Here is an 18,021-nt window from a genome sequence, read left to right as displayed (position 1 = left end):
AAAAAAATCGCCAAAACATAGTATATAACTTTCTATTTTCCAGGCTTGGGTCTAGTTATAAGGGAATTTTCATTTACCTGCTTAATCTGCCTTTCTTTGCTTGGTCTCCTTGGTACTAGGTTTGCAAACTACAGCCCTAGGGAGTGTGATTCTTTATTAAATGTCTTTCAGACAGCATGTATTTCCTGCATAAGAAAAGACATTGATTCCAATGTCAAAGAAATCAGGCAAACTAATAATTTATCTTGTATGCCTAGCTGTGCTTACTTCCGGGAAATGAGCAGTGATAAAAAGGAGGTAAAATGAATCCTTTGATCAGCTTTTCAGAAAGCCACCAGCTGCTCCTAAATCACACTTAAGTTTTTTTCCAAAAGCTTTCCAAAGAGGTTACTTTGAATTCTGGAAAGGGCTTTTCAGGTTACTCTGTGAAGTTGAAGACACGCTCTGTATTACACTAGTGCCATGGCATCGACGCTATCAGCAGCAATGTTAGATTTTGCCCTGCTTTATATTACACGTATTCATACAGTGCCCATCTGGAGCTTGGATCTGTAATGCGAAAGGGACGCAGGCCCTTTGATGGAAAAACCTGTAATGGAAAGTATATGCCGGAGAAACAAATTTTGAAAGTTATAGTAGATACAGGAAACATTGATTATAATTTTCTTTCAATAATGGGCTAAAGTATTGATGGGAAGCCAAAAAAGAGGCTTCTTATTTCCTCCTGTGCTGAGACTGGGAGCACCGAGGGATACCGAGAGTTTAGAAAAAACAGCTAATGTCTGCTCATCCAGTAATTTTAGGCAGGCATTTATTTGTTGGATAGAATTCAATTTGACCCCAAGCTGCATGGGCACCAGAGCTTTGAAACTGTGATTCAGAGTAAAGAAGGGCTCATTCTGTTGACATAAATTAGGTTTTAGATAAAGTCCTGACAGGAGAAACATAGTCTGTTAATCTGTTAAACAAAATTTTGCTCTTTAAGACTAGATTCTTCTTTAGTTGTTATGGTACTTAGTAGTTTTTTTTTTTTTTTTTTTTTGAGATATAGTCAGAAACGAATATGCTAAGTTATCCTTCGGACTGGAAAAACGACAAATGATTTTACATGATTATAAGTTTCTATGTCAGACATCTCTGGTAACTTTGAGAAAATCTGTGAGAAGAAAATAAATTGGTTTCTGAATACCAAAGTTACAGACTTTAAGCTTCAGAAGTTCCCCAGTATCTCAACATCTTTCATATGTTGTTGTGTCACGTGAAGCCAACTCATTTCCTGGAAGAGTAATCAGTGGTGTCCATTGGGTTATCCATGGAGCTTAGAATTATGTTTACAAAACAAATTTTGGGTCAGGAGAGAGCAGAGACCAATTAACACTGGCCATAGGAAAACATTTTAATTGCAACAATCGTAAAACCAGTGTCCATTAAAGAGAGAAACATTCTTCCTGTCAAGGAAGAATGGTACCCAGTTGACAGTGCATCTGGGTGTGACCCTAACCTGACATGTGCCAGAGGTGGCCCTTTAGGTGCCATTCTTTGGAGCACATGACACATAGGAGTGAGCTGTGAGCAAAGAAAAAGGGAAGGAGCTACTGACATTGCTTTCCTTTTTCCAAAAAGTATTTTTGGCAGTGTACACTGTGTCAATGTACCTTACCGGATTACAAACCATATATTGTTATTGTGTGTAACTTGTAATATGGTGTAAAACATTATATTGGACCAACCAGTGAAAATAATTCTGCTCCTCATGGACAAGTGGACATACTTCTGTGATGAGTAACAGCTCAGTTTCCATAGAATGTTCCCTGGTGTCAAAAACTTAATGTGCTTTGACTTTCACTTTATTAAGTGAAATGGGAAGTTTCTAATATATTTGTGGGATGCCTCAGGTCTAGAACTATAGCAACTTTTTAAATGATAGAAATATATTTATTACATAGATAAGTACACTGTATTTTACTGATGCCTCAACACTTGGCCACAAAGTTTTGCCTTTAGTGTTTAGTATATTCTGTGATGATAGCAGTTACACTGTGCAGCACAGATAATTTAATCTAGTCAAAGAAAAGCCTTAGTCTTTAAAATATGTTGTGTATATAGCAGTACACTGCTGGCAAAAATGACTAAGCCTTTCCAAAAATGTATTAATTGATGAAACGATAACGATCTCTTTAGGCTTAAACAGAACATATTATTGCTATTTTAAAATTTGAAGATATGATTTTTTCTTCATATATTTGAATTTTATTTTTAAAACTCTAAGAAGTGGTATCTAACTTCATTTTAGGTAACACTTTAAAAACAAGCTGTTGTTTCATAAATGTTTGCTAGAAATAAAGCGGGTCAGTAGAATTGTTAGTTTATTTTGAACTTTCTAAACCTGGAAATTTGGGAGCCCAAGTCACATCCTTGAAGCAGCAGAATTCCTGAGGCTCCACTGGGAATGTGCACATCCTCCCAGGAGTATCTTGTTCTAGCTTGTGTGCCATTTGCAAACCAGACTTTTCAAAGAGATGGCCCATGAATTCCAGCAATGGAAACTGATAGGCATCTGCTGAAAACCTTTGTACCCAACACAGGAACCAGATGGATGGAAAGAACTCAAAATTGTCCCAAGTAACTGTTTCAAGTAGAACGGCATTGGGCACGTCTTCAAAACTGATCTAAAGGCAATCAACGGGAATGAGAAAGAAAGTAGATATGCTTTATATATATAAAAATATTTTATATAAAAAATACATATATATATATATATATAGTTTTTAGATAAGAGGTCACTTACAAGCCAGAATGAAATCTTTTCCATGAGACAGTGCAGGTGGGTGATTAGGTGTGCAGAGATGAAGTAGGTGAACTTGAATTCCAGGTCTATATCCCGATTGTGTAATCATCTGTAAGAAGATGGTCATAATAGTTGTATCTACCTGATAGATTTGTTGTGAGAACAGTGCCTGGCCCATAGACAGCCTGTGTCGGATTTTAATATTATGCCCAGAGGTTTAAAAGAGAGAAAATAAGATGAAGGGCACTAAGTGGCACGTGGGAAAGCATGGGCTGTGCAGTCTGAGAGACCTCCATTCAAATCTTAGGTGATGCTCCTAGTTGGTGACTGTGAGCATGCTACCAAACCGCTCAGAGCCTCTGTTTTCTTATTTTCTGAATGCAAGTACTAGTCCTGGAGTTGGGAGATGAAGGATGGGTGCGAAGCCCCCTGTACCCCTGTACTTGATACACGTTCAGCATTAGGCTGCCTTTTTTCCCAGCCTAGAACAAGTTGTTAAAAAAAACACAAAAATTTCTTTATTCACTTGTTTTTTGTGGCTAACAAAATTTATTCTGTGTATTTCTTTTAGGGCGAAAATGGTTTACATGGAGCTCCAGGCTTACCTGGTCAAAAGGTAAAGAGATTTTTAATGTTTCATATTAGTTAAGAACTTTAACATCTTGAAAGTTGAATGTATACATAAATGTAGTGAAGATTTAGAAAATGTGTTTGATGAAATTGAATTCCCTGAGTCAACCAGCACTTGAACTTCCTTTCCAAAGAGAGCCCACGGAAGCGATCCCTTCTCAAAGGACCTACTTTAGGAGGGGGCTTTATCGGAGAGGTTTAGCCACATGCTTCTCCGGAGAAGTGGGCAGTGATGCTTCATGGGGGCCCGGGGAGTGAGCACAGCTGCCCTGGGAATGTTTTCACTGTTGAGTCTAAAATGAAGACTGGAACAGGCTTTATTACCTTTGACAGTGTGTGGTTACTTCTTTTCCTTTTCGTATTTCCCAGATTGAGCTAAACATAATGGTTGCAATGATATAAAACATTAAATCTTACAAAGATGCTACAACGAATCTCTTCAAAAAATTCTTTCCGAATGATAAATTCATAATCAGTAGGGATTGTTGCATTGGCTAGGATGCTTCTTTCTGGGCCTAGAATCTTTCTCCTTACCAAGGTAAACTTCATTTCACCCCTTTATTGTCCATGGGCTGGTTTTTCCTCCTGGGAAGAAATATGATTGTAGGTGACCAGCATTATTGGAAACACAGAGACTGGTTTATTCCAGGTTCCTGAAGGGATGGGGAGCCCCTTCAGGCGGCGCCAGCTGTCATGACGCCACCCAGATAATCCCGCCACGGGGGAGAGCATTATTGGTGCGATATTAGATGCCCACCAAAGCCAAGCATATCATTTCTATGCTCTGGAGAAGTTTTACAGATCTTAGCAACAGGAAGTCAGAAGTTACTGTCACATCTAGGTTTTGCTCTGTAGCTAAAAATTACCGTTAAAAAGATATGCGCGTATTTGTAGTTACAGCTTTTGAAAAATCTTCCTTTACTTACTTGATGAAGGTACTAAGATTGAACTGGCAGTGATGAAATGGCAAGCTTCTGCACTTCTTCACAGCAGTTCTAGACAAAACCCATTGATACAGCGGGTGCTGCATCTGTGAGTCGAGTTGCCAGCCAAGGGATGTGTAGATTTATCTTCTGGGAAACAGTTTAGGACCTTCCAGCAGCGGTTTATGGTGGCTGCCTCATGCTGGCATTGTGGCCGATGTACTGCGGTGTTCAGCAGCTTTGTGTCAGCTTGAATTAACAGATCAAGTTAAAGTCTATATTTTAGGAAAAGTGGTAGGAAAAAGACCACACATTCAGTGGCAAATATACCCAAATACTAACTTACTTTCTTTCCTGTACCTTTTTTGAAGGTAGATAAAGCAGAAGTAATTATTATTATTTTAAATTAAATTTATTTTATTTTGGCTGCGTTGGGTCTTCGTTGCTGCGCGTGGGCTTTCTCTAGCTGCAGCGAGCGGGGGCTGCTCTTCATTGCAGTGCGTGGGCTTCTCATTGCAGTGACTTCCCTTGTTGCGGAGCACGGGCTGTAGAGCGCAGGCTCAGCAGTTGTGATGCACGGGCTTAGTTGCTCCGCGGCATGTGGGATCTTCCCTGGCCAGGGCTCGAACCCGTGTCCCCTGCATTGGCAGGCGGATTTGTAACCACTGTGCCACCAGAAGCCCCAGAAGTAATGACTTAATCGGGTGTGTGTGTATGTGTCATCGGGTGTATGAGTACATGTATAATATACACATAGTAAAAAAGCAGGCATTCCTTTTCTTACATACAAATTTTAATTACATTAAGTGTCACCTTGTTTGAAGCACTGCAGATAAAAACTGGAGATAAGAAACCCTCCATCCCTCGTCTCGGTTTACTGACCGCTTCCTGTGGGTGGAGGGGTGGGTATGACCCACCCCCAGCATTCCCTTGCCGGCTACGCTGTTGTGAGTGCCTGATGTATATTTGCCGTTCAATGAATATTTGTTGATCGTATGAATGAAACATCAGTACTCTAAATATCTGTGCAGAGTTAAGTGGGAAAATAAGCTTGTCAGATCAGAGAGGTTTTACTTGAAGAACAGGGGGTTTATACCTCTCAGAAACAACATGATGAGTGAGAGCCCACACCCGTTCTGTGCTGGAGAGGCGGGCCATCTGGGTGGGAAAGAGCCTGGCGCCGGTGTCAGAGCCAGAGCCCGAACCCTGGCCTCGTTCATCACACACCTGTCCCTGGGACGGTCTTCCGTGGAAGTCAGCTTGAGAAGGATGTTTCTCCTGGATCTGGTGGAATAAACAGTGGTAGTAATAACAACAGTAATGGCTAAATGAGTCTGTGCCAGGCACGCTATTTGATGCATTCAGTTCTCAGAACACCTATGAGAAAGGTACTTTGGTTGCAGAACTTCCGGTCTGTGGAGATTAAATTGCATTGCAAGTAGTGAAGCTATATAGGTTTTACCCTAGAAAATTATTCCTTCAGTGTTTGGAAATGTTTAAATTTTGTATAAGTTAATATTGGCTTCGAGCCAATATTAACATACATTTCAGAAATGGTTTTAATATATACAATTATTGATTTTTCAATATTAGAAACTACGATTATTATTATTACTTGTGTTAAAAGTAGTGCCCGTTATTATACCCGTCACATTCCTCTTCTACAGGGAGAGCAAGGCTTCGAAGGTAGCAAAGGAGAAATTGGTGGAAAGGTAAAGATCACTTTTCATACTCATTTGTAAAACTAAATTGTGTTCTTGAAAATATTTTGAAGTAGAATATTTAACTTGTTTTTGTGCTTTCCATAAAAGCAATTCAATGATTTTATAGAAATAATTTAAAATATGTGCTTCACCTAAGGTAGACTTACCATGTCGATGACTGTCATAAATCTTTCTATACTTGTTTAGGTGGTAGTTATTTCTACATATTTCTAGTGAAATCATAAATAATTCAGACATTTATTAAGCATTATATTTTTGTGCTGCAACATCATTGATGTGCTCATGAAACGTCCAAGTCTAAATAAATGCTTTGTTTATATGTACACCTAGTTTATCAGTGGAGTTTTTCCTGAGGAAATAAATAAGTAGAACTAATTGTAATAGTCAAGGTCCAACAGAAAAGGGATGGCACATCCTTTTGTGCCAAAAATAGAATAGTGTGGAAGAGTTGAATAAAGGGAATGTTTAAAAGGCAGGGGCAACATTTAGGAAAACCGTAAGGATTGTGCAATATTCCAGACTGGGTTATAGGGAACGCCTTAAACCCCGCCAGGTTACTGGTTACCAGACTCAGAGGTAAAGAAAGCCATGTGGAGAGGGCTGCAGGTTGTAGCTGAGAGAAGCTGTTAACCCCTCCATTCAAGCAGTCGTTTCACACATTCACAGCTTTGTACTCAAGGACAGAACTGTCTTAGTCATCTAGAACTTCCCTTCACACAATCATCTGCATCCTTCTGCATTTCACGTGTCTAGTTTTATTTTCAAATAGAACAAAAACAGCACCATTCCGTTGTTTCATAACGTGCCATGTAGTTGGGCAGCCAGAGGAGATCATCTCAAATTAGACTGTGTGGCCTGTGTTGAGTTTGCTGAGCCGTTGTCAGATACTTGCTTCTTCAGTAAGTATTTATAGACAGAATGAGCATCTATTATTATTATAAGACAAATTACACATGTTGTAAGCTACTTGCTAATTACTTTTCCTCACAGAACAGTGAGGGGGAAGGAAGGATAGCCATGTAATTATCGTATAATTGAAGAGAAGTCCATTGAGAGATGAGTGTTTTTTAAGTGGATCCTCCTTCTTAGGAAGCTCTTGAATATTTTTGCTTTAGAATAACCATCATTGCGAGACCATGGCTTTAAATAAATGCTTTACATAGTCCTGCTTTATTAATGGGACTTTACCTGTAGGAACAAGTACGAATAAGCAAGGAAAACAGATATATTCCCTGTAATTTAAAGTCGCCATCTCACTAGAATCTTAGTGGCTATTTTGATATTTTAGATATATGGTTGGTATAGCTTAGTAATAAATAGATTCTCACAGGCTATGAGGTATTGAAAAACATTCAGTGTATCTGGCTTCAAAGATTTCCCTTCTAATTCCTCATATCTGTTAACTGTTGCCTTCAAATAGTCCCTGTCACCGAGAGGTGAAAATATTTATGGAGAATATGGTTATCAGGGAGAAATAAAGCACCAAGTAGAAAAGACAGTGTCTTGAATGAGAATTACAGCTTGAATGGTTTATAGTCAAATGTAAGATTCACATAACAACGCTTATGTTAAAAATATGTTCTGCTTTGATTTTTGTTTACCATATATGGGATGTTTGGGTTTCTTCAGTGTTACATGCTGTGTATTATGACACATGACCACACATATTTTTCCATAAGATAAATAGTTGATATCCAAGTATTCGTTTCTAGATTAGAAACTTTTTGTTTCTAGATTAAACAAGAAAAATATGCGAGGCACTCATCTCTGTGTGACACCAGAATGAGATTCTTGGACTGCTTGCAACACAATTTGTTTTCTATATAAAGACAATCTCATTTGAATTTCAATTCTTTGTGGAAAACTGAATATATAGTGAAAATAAGGCTCACCTTTCTTCTTTAATTACCTTAATGTGGCCTCTACTGTGTTTAAAATTTGACTGTTATAAATGACAAAATTCACGGGTTGCAAAATAAAATAATTCAGGAAGTTGCTGTTGTTCAGAGATATCATATCTACCAAAGCCACGTGGCTACTGACGAAAAAAGGAAGTTTATCAACTGTCAAAGAGAAAACACCATATGATGGTTTTCAGATGATGTTTCTGTAATCCAGTATAAACCACGTAGAGAAATCTGCTGCTTCTCTTTGTGGCTAGAAAACTAGCTTTCAGGCCAGCTTGACCCAAGCTGGACTATCACGGGGTTCCTCAGTGTATTGAAGATGCTGCCCTCATTCCAGAAAGGAACCCATGGAACTAGAGCAAGTATAGCGGACCTCATCTGAAAGCATATTCCTGAGTCTGTCTACAGCAACTTATTACAGGGCAGGAACTCACGCCTCATTACCTAAGCAAATACAGTGCAGCCAAGTCAGTCCTAAAGGGAAAAGTATTTGAAGGGGTGGTTCTTTCTCTCAAAGATTAGTTTCTGATGCTGGCAAGACTCTCCCAGAGGACAGCTCTCTTCAGGTTTGCCACGTTCTGGTTTAGCTTAGGAACGACCTCACCCCACTGACCTGTTACTGGCTGGAGCATCATTCAGGGATCCCTGGATCCCGGACAGCGTAGCCCATGAGGCAGGAGAGGGGATATCTGTATTCTGGCTGAGGAATAGACCCCCAGCTGAGGTCTACATTCCGATTTCTCTGTTTCTATAGGAGTGGTCTTAAACATCCCTTCTCTGGGGGATTTTCCTTAGGTTCCTTCAGTATTACTGTAGATGTTATATGGCTACTACTAGCAGTAAACAAAATGAAGAGTTCGCTCTTCTTTGTTTAAAGATTTATTTTATGGAAGTATAGTCAATTTACAATGTTGTGTTAGTTTTTGCTGTATAGCAAAGTGATTCAATTATACATATATGTACAATCGTTTTCATATTCTTTTCCATTATGGTTGATTACAGGATGTTGAATATAGTTCCCTGTGCTGTACAGTAGGACCTTGTTGTTTATCCATTGTCTATATACTAGTTTACATCTGCTAATCCCAAACTCCTACCCGATCCCTCTCCCCAACCTTGGCAACCACAAATCTGTTCTCTACGTTTGTGAGTCGGTTTCTGTTTTGTAGATAAGTTCATTTCTGTCTTATTTTAGATTCCACATATAAGTGATACATGATATTTGTCTTTCTCTGTCTGACTTACTTCACTTAGTATGATAATCTCTAGGCCCATCCATGTTGCTGCAAATGGCATTATTTCATTCTTTTTTATGGCTGAGTAGTATTCCATTGTATATATGTACCACATCTTATTTATCCATTCATCTGTCGATGGACATTTAGGTTGCTTCCGTGTCTTGGCTGTTGTAAATAGTGATGCTGTGAACATAGGGGTGCATGTATCTTTTAAAATTATAGTTTTGTCCAGATATACGCCCAGGAGTGGGATTGCTGGATCATAGGGTAGTTATATGTTTAATTTTTCGAGGAACCTCCATTATGTTTTCCCTAGTGGCTGCACCAATTTACATTCCCACCAACAGTGTAGGAGGGTTCCCTTTTCTCCACATCCTCTTCAGCATTTATTATTTGTAGATTTTTTAATGATGGCCATTCTGACTGGTGAAGAGTCCACTCTTTTTTTTTTTTTTTTTTTTTTGCGGTACGTGAGCCTCTCACTGTTGTGGCCTCTCCCATTGCAGAGCACAGGCTCCAATCCACTCTTGATGACAGTTATCCCCACTGTCAGCCTTCCTCATAATGACATAGCCAAACCAACTCTTGTTATACAACCAAGGTAGATGCAAGAGCTAGGCTCTGAATATGACTTTAGAAAAAGACCATCTGGCAGGGGTTCAATGAAGTGATCACCATTCCTAAATGCTGAGCCCAGATCTTTACTTTAGATCTTCGTGAAAATAGGAGTATTACTCGGTTGCATTTATGAAAAGGAGCAAATAGAAAAACAAATATAAACATCTGCTTCATAATAGAATTCAATATTTTAAGTAATTGCTTCAGATCATGTAATTTAGTTTGCTTTTAAAATTCTCATTCTTGTATGTTGTCAGTCAAACCCTAACTGACTTAAAGTTTAAAAACTAATATCTTTAGCATTAAACTTGATTCTGCTGCACTTTACTGTTAACATATCATTTACTTGTGAGAGAGAAACATCCAGTGGCAACTGTTACTCTCGCCACAGTGTTCCTGACATTTTCTAGCTAAAATGTTGTCGATTTTGGTTCATTCAAGAGTGACATTTAAGATAATATGGGCACACATGGCAGCAAATCTTTACAGGGATCTAAGATGTTTCAGCAACTGTGAAACTTTTCCATTTGATATTGAGATTATCTGGTCTCTTCAAGATCTCTTAAGTTTAATGAAAAGAAAAGAGAACAACCAAATTGCTTTTTGTCATGAACCATGTGGCTCCAGGAGATGTGGACAGTGTGCAACAGTTCACGTGTTCTATAGTCTAGAGTGTTCATGTTTCAACAGTTTCTGACTTACGGGCATTACCTACTTTCATCATCTTGATCAATGATCTTTTCTTTCACCCTGAGTTAAACTAATAACAATAATCATAACCATAACACTAACAAATGCATATGATTCCTGCTTTAATTTATCTCTGAAAACTTTGGAAAACTGGTTGCTATAAATTTCCAGTGACTTGTGATTTTTATTGTCTTCTTACCAGAGTGTTGTCTAGGTCCTGAAATGCCATATATTTATTTAAATCAGAAAATTATATTTAAATATTGATTACTCTGGTTTTATAGCTGTTGCAAATACTTTACCTGACAGAATCCACTGGAAAAACACCTAACTGATGCCTATTTAGTTGATTTATTTAACCACGTATTATTGTATTGTATTACTGCAATATAAGGTAGTATAATCTGTAATATAATTTTGTAGAAAATGTGATATTCAAATGAATAAAATTATTAAAATGTCTATTCTAATGTATGGTTACATACAAGTACGCTTTACTAATCCAAAACTGTCTCGGTTATTTATAATTAAGGCATGCATCCGATCATTTGTATTTCTTAATTTTCAGATGACATAACTCAAATTTTCATTGGCTATCCTAGAATAAAATATACATTTAGGCTTAGTGTTGATTTTATGAATGATGTGTGGCCTTTTGCCTTCTAGCATTAAATATCATGAGATTATAGTCAATAAGGCAATCAATAGTAATCATTTGCTACTAGAAACAACAATTACGCCTTCAAATAAATCAAGACCTTTTACACTGGAAGATATTTTCACTTTTCGTTAGTCAATATTCCATCCAATTGTTGTTATGGTAATTGCACATAGAACTTGGGTTGAGAATTTGAAGGCATAGCTGTGGTATTTTTGCCATTTAAAGTTTTGTTGGAGAATGAGAAAAAGCATAAGTGAGTATGCGTCTATAATATGCATAAATTATTCTTCAGAACCTTCTGGGGTAGCATCTTGGTCATTTGGCAGGGAACACGCATTCCTAGTTTCTGGAGAACCACTCCAGGGAGAGTCTAGACTTAACAGTTCATTGTGGAACTGATGGTGACCTATCGTAGGATAAGTGGATTCACATTCCTGTGTCCCGTGTTCTAATCCAGCTCTGCCATGCCAGCTGTGTGAACCTGGACATGTTCCTTGCTGTCTTTACCTTACTCTCCTTTTCTATAAGATAAAGATAATTCATACTTATGGGATTTTTGTTTTGTTGTGTTTTTTGTTTTTTGCGGTACGCAGGCCTCTCACTGTTGTGGCCTCTCCCGTTGCGGAGCACAGGCTCTGGACGCGCAGGCTCAGCGGCCATGGCTCACGGGCCCAGCCGCTCCACGGCATGTGGGATCTTCCAGGACTGGGGCACGAACCCGTGTCCCCTGCATCGGCAGGAGGACTCTCAACCACTGTGCCACCAGGGAAGCCCCCTTATGGGATTTTTGTGGGAGTAAAACAAGTGCCTAGTAACTGAAAGGTGCTCAGTAAATGTTAATATCCCCAACAGCCAAAATGTAAATATTGATATTTTGAGGAAAATAGATTTGATATAATTACTATGTCTAATTTTTTATTTGCCTAGTATTAATTCCTAATTTTACTTCTAAATAAGTAAGCAAAAGACGAGAGGATATATTAGTTAGCTACTGGCGTGTAACAAATCACCATAAACTTCAGTGGCTTAACACATTCATTTGTCTAGCTTGTTCTCCTGTGGTTTAGCAGTTTAGACTGGGCTTATTAGCTCAGTGACTTTGGTCCCAGCTGGTCTTGTCTAGGTTTGCTGTGTATCTGTGCTCAGCTGATGGGTTGACTGAGGGTGGCTGGTCTAGGTCGGGCTCTGATGGACAGCATGTCTACTCAGATGGTCTCCCATCCTCCAACGATGGCCCTGTTCTCAAGGTAACGGCAGGGGTCCAAAGAGAGCAGGCAGAAGCACATAAGGCCTCTCCAGGCCCCTGGTTCAGAGCCAGCATGCCATCAACTCTGCCACATTGTGTTGGCCAAAGCAAGTCCCAAACCGAGCCCTGATTCAAGGGGCAGGAAAACAAATGCCACCTCTTGATAGCAACAAAGTCTCATTGCAAGGGATATGGCTACATAGAGGGGTGAAAAATGGGGCCATTTTTGTAATAAATTGAACGCAAATGAGATAAAATTTCCTTATTTTAGTATAACAGTTGAACTCTACTTCAGAGCAAAAAGGGTGAATAATTTAGCGACTTCATTCCCCTTCTTCTCCCATGACTTGCATAGTAATCATTAAAGTTATGTTTACATAGTGGGACTCAGAGACTGGGTCAAAAGATATTTCCATATTTGAAATGGTAGAGATGCTTTGTGTGTAATAGGAAAATATTATAGAAAGATGAAATTCTCAATTAGAATGGGAAGGGAGAGATACAAGGTGTCAAATAGCTAAACCAAGGAATGACTTAGTACTTTTACGTAGTCCCATGTGCTTATTAATTTTAGCTAAAGTAATACTGAGACCAGAACAACTGGGAAAAGCAGGTCAGAGTTGAAATGTATTTTTAGGATTTCACTATTAAAGCTTTCTGGGCAATTATGCTTAGCATTCAGAATGAATGCAAGAATGTTAAATACTGTTATTATAAATATAGCACTTTCCCATCATCACTTTAAAACAACTGTTGACATGTCACCTCACTTCCTGTGAATTCTCTCTTGGTTCCCCTTGTAGAATTTGCTGAACATCAGCATATTAGACAATTGTTTCATTTATCCTGGTAACATGTAACACTTCTGCAACTTTTAGGAAGGGCTTACTTGTTTAATTTGACAGTTGACTTGAAAAATGAAGAGAACAGATGGAGTAGAATAATAACTATGATTTCAAAATACACAGCAATTTATCTGTGGCCAATGCCAATTGGTATGGGAGCAACCATGCCAACTTTCAATTAGCCATGGTAGCAGGCAGTGGGGAAGTGTAATGGTAATCCCACAGCCAAGCTGGAGGCTTAACGTCAGTCTTCACTGATTGTGTGTCATTTTCTTCATTCTTTACGGGGCTAGTGAATAACTCTAGATTATGTCAAAAATGTTGCTACATCTTTTAATAGTGGTTATAGAAAAAGTGAAATGTCAAAAAAAGAGACATGAAAAAGAGGAGAATAACCATCAAGGGCTGTACTATTTCATGAATATTAGTCTTTTAAAGTATTATTTTTAATAATTGCTTAATATTTCACTGTATGGATATATATTTCATTTGACCATTCCCTTGTTGGAAATTTAAGTCCTTCTTATTTGTTTTTGTTTCTTTTTTGTTTCGGTTTTTTAAAATGTTTTAGCTAGTACATGTAATGCAGACTCAGCATACTTTGATAAGCATCTTTAAATATATCTCTTGTTCTTCCTTTAAACTAGATTTCTGGAATTAAAATTATTGGGTTGATGAGTAATGAAAGTTTTAAGATTCTTGATACATATACTCAAATTACTTTCTCCAAAGTTTTTTTTCAATCAGCTATACATTCATAAGTAGTGGTTGCATCCTTATTCCACCCTCACTAGCTTTAAGTATTTCAAATGTTTACAATTTTTAATCAATAAACATTATTTCCCTTTAAAATTTTATTTCTTTATTTCTTGTATTTCTTTAACTATATCACATTAAACACTTATACACACAATTCTGTCATAGGTATTATAAATATTACTTTCATCTTAAGGTTTGTCTTTAATGTTTACTGTGAATTGATATACAGAAATTCTAAATTTCTTTGTTGACAGTTGGTGTTTCTTTAATGATTTCCTTAATTCCTTCTGTATTTTGATATCCTGTGCTTTCAAGAAATCAGTTAAATATTCACTCACATTTTCTTCTAGTTTTGCTTTTACACATTGTAACCCTTTCTTCCACCTAAATGTATTTTGATGATGTTGTGAGATGAAGATGAAACTTGACTTTTCCTTCAAAACCGTGTCTGATAATAATTTCCTTACACGTTTGTTCATGATGCTTTCTTTATCATATACTAATTCTTATATACCAAGATTATTTTAGGGGTATGTATTCTGTCTATTGATTACTGTATTGCTGCCACATTATTTTAATTATTTTAGCTCTTATAATACATTTTAACATCTAGCACTGGGAACACTTTTTCATTACTCTTCTTTTAAAATGTTTTCTTGCATACTTTTACCCACTTATAGTGCTACTTGCTACATGTTTAAATTTGGATGGTTACCCACTCTTTGATTTCCTCATCCTTGAACCGAGAATAATAATGATACTGATGTTATTGGGTTTGTGTCAAACTTAAATGATGTTGTCATCAAAGGATCCAAACAAGTGCCTGGCATAGAGTAAGATGTTGAAAAAGTGTTTGCTTTTATTTATTTATTTATTTATTTATTTATTTATTTATTTTTGCGGTGCGTGGGCTTCTCACTGCTGTGGCCTCTCCCGTTGCGGAGCACAGGCTCCGGACGCGCAGGCTCAGCGGCCATGGCTCACGGGCCCAGCCGCTCCGCGGCATGTGGGATCTTCCCGGACTGGGGCATGAACCCACGTCCCCTGCATCGACAGGCGGACTCAACCATTGCTCCACCAGGGAAGCCCCGTTTGCTTTTATTTTTGTCTTCTTTATGAATTTAGTTTAGTTCTCCTAGTTCCAAAATATCAATATTACTGTTGGTATAACTACCAGTTGGTTTTATGTTAACTCTACACATTGCCTTGGGATAGAGCAGAGTGTGGCTCAGCCTCAGAGGAGTGGACTCAGGAACTAAGACGCCTCTGCATCCTCTCTTTTCTTCTCTGGCCACATGATCTCTCTTTTCTGTGAAACCGCTCTGTTCTCTTGTGTTACATCCTGACTCTGCTTGCTCATTGGTAAACTTAGTATTAGGAGGCCACACCAGAGTGGCAGCCTTGTCCCCAGCCTGCACACCTTCATAATCCTAATGCCAATAACACACTGCCATCACCAGGTGTCATACCCACATTCCGAGTACAGAGAATCTAGTTGACTCACCTCTGGTTCCATCACCTGAGTCTGGAAAGCCCTGCGGCCAACTCAGCTGAGTTACAGAGAGTGCATGGGATTTATAAGAAGGGGTACGGGGGTGAGAAAAAAAAAAGCAGCCGTAAGTCTGTGAGTATTGCTGATATATGGGAAAGCTCTTGATTTTTGTATCTCTATTTAGTATCTAGTCACTTTACCCAATTCTTTTCTTGAATCTAGTTCCTAATTTTATTACTTCTGCTAGTTTTTCCATTGAAAGCAATGGGCTGTATATGACGGTGTCATAGGAAATGTGCATTCTGGCTTCTTCGTTCCAATTGCTTTAGCTCTCTTCATGTGTCACGTCTTGCTGTAGGGTGCCTACTAGGAGGCTGTGCAGTAGTCAAGCAAGAGATGATTGCAGCTTGTAATTTTCCTGGAGGTGGAGAGAAGTGGATAGATTTCACATATAACTTGGAGATAGCACCAACTGAGTTTAGTGATGTAGGTGTAAGAGAGAAGGTGGTGATAAGAGATAACTGTCACATTCTGGCCATTGTACATTGGAAGAGGAACAAATTTGGGTAGGGATTTATACCATGAGTTTGAGGTTGTGTGAGGCATCTAATGAGGTCTGAGCCTGGAGTTCAGAAAAAAAAGTCTGTACTCCAGTTACAAGTGATGGGTGGTCAGCACATTGCAATGGGAGTGGGCGAGACTGCATAAGGAGAGGGGTTGGAAGTAGGAGAAGGCCTGGGCCTGTGAGCTGAGGAACTTCAACATTCAGAAGTTGAGTAGAGGAAGAAGAAGAACATAGAGAAGATGCATCTGGAGAAGTGCAGCGAAAACCAGTAGAATGTGTTGCCAAGTAGAAGAAAGTGAGTGTTTACAAGTTCAAAATGTGCTTAGCAGTCAAATGAGATCGCAATATCAGTAGCTAATATTTGTTGAACGTTTACTATGCTCAGCCAGTTTTCTTCTATGAGCTTCCTATGAATTACCTCATTTAATCCTCCCAGCATCTCTCTGCTGTTATTATCCCCACTCTGTAGATGAGGAAACAGGGGCAGAAGGTGAAAAATTAAGAAGGAACACCAGAGCCCTAACTCACTGCCTCCCTAGATGAGCAAGTAAAATTGTTGCCATGGGTCACTGGTGACTTTGGCAAAGGTCATTTTGGTGGAATAATAAGGGTAGACATCAAGTGCAGTGTGTTGAAGAGTGACGGACAAGTAAAGAGAACATGCAGAGAACCCTCTCAAGAACCATCTGTGAGGGGTGAGGGGGCACAGCCGTAGCCAAGGGGTGTGGATTGTAGAAGAAGAAACTTGAATGCACCGACATCCAAAGCAAGCTTGAGTCCTTGAGAGCAAAATCTTCTTGATTAAGATAGAACCCCAGGGCTTCCCTGGTGGCGCAGTGGTTGAGAGTCCTCCTGCTGATGCAGGGGACATGGGTTTGTTCCCTTGTCTGGGGGGACCCCACGTGCCACGGAGCGGCTGGGCCCGTGGGCCACGGCCGCTGGGCCTGCGCGTCCGGAGCCTGTGCTCCGCAACGGCAGAGACCAAGGCCACAACTGTGAGAGGCCCGCGTGCCGCAAAAAAAAAAAAAGAAGCCCACGTGCCGAAAATAAGACCCAATGCAGCCAAAAAAAAAAAAAAAAAAAGATAGACCCCCCCCAAAGAATAGTACAGACCAAGCTCACGCAGAGAGCTGCAAATGTCTAACATTTCCTAAGGAATGTCAGACTTATGCCAATGATAATGTAATGTTTAAGAAATTCCCATTGAAATCAAGAACAAGACAAAGGTATCACCATTATTATTTAACAGTGTTCTGAAATTTCCGGCCAGTGTCAATTTTACTTCCAAATTATAGTTTGCATCTATCTGTTTCTCTCCATAGCCCCCAATACCACCAAGCTGTAATCATTTATTATCAACTCCTGCCTAATCTTCCTGTTTTCATTCTCTCTCTTCTCTCATCCATCCTCCAATTATAGAGATGGATCTTTACAAAACTACTCATGGGCTCTTTGTGCTTGAAATATTTAGCTGCTTCCCATTAAGTGAAAATCCCCAGTCCCTGTAGTTGCCTCTCATCTCTCACTCACTCCCCTTCTGTACTTCTGCCCCTGCTGCAGTTCCCTGAACTCGCCAGCCTGTCTTCTGCCTCGGAACTGTCCGTTGGTTCTGTTTGGAACACTCTTTCCCTTCCGTTGGTTAACCTCTATCTACATCTTCAAAGTCGTTTTCTCAGGGGAGGTTTTCTTGATACTCCAATCAAATTCAGTTCCTTTTGTTTAATTTCTCATTGTACCTTTAATACTACACTTCACCTTTATACCACTTATCACAATTTATAATTATAAATTTACTGACTTTTTTTTTTTCTATTTCCCCCAGTAGAACAGTAGCTTCATAAGAGCAGGGACCGTATCTGTTTACGTCTTTATCTCAGAAAACCAACATAATGCCGAGCACATAGAAGAATTCAATTGGTTAATTCAATGCTGAAG

General features: G+C 39.0%; 1 protein-coding gene across 1 annotated transcript in view; it reads left to right on the top strand.

Moving 5' to 3' along the window:
• The window catches only part of COL19A1 (collagen type XIX alpha 1 chain), a 352,964-nt gene that overhangs the window by 84,364 nt on the left and 250,579 nt on the right, over window positions 1-18,021 (top strand). The window contains exons 9-10 of the mRNA XM_060167691.1: window positions 3,360-3,404; window positions 6,009-6,053. Coding sequence (XP_060023674.1) covers window positions 3,360-3,404; window positions 6,009-6,053 — 90 coding nt within the window. The remainder of the gene's footprint in view (window positions 1-3,359; window positions 3,405-6,008; window positions 6,054-18,021) is intronic.

This window comes from Lagenorhynchus albirostris, chromosome 12 (assembly GCF_949774975.1).
Source record: "Lagenorhynchus albirostris chromosome 12, mLagAlb1.1, whole genome shotgun sequence".
Lineage (NCBI taxonomy): Eukaryota > Metazoa > Chordata > Mammalia > Artiodactyla > Delphinidae > Lagenorhynchus > Lagenorhynchus albirostris.
Note: the sequence above shows the minus strand (reverse complement) of the source record. Positions and strands in the feature narration are given on the sequence as shown.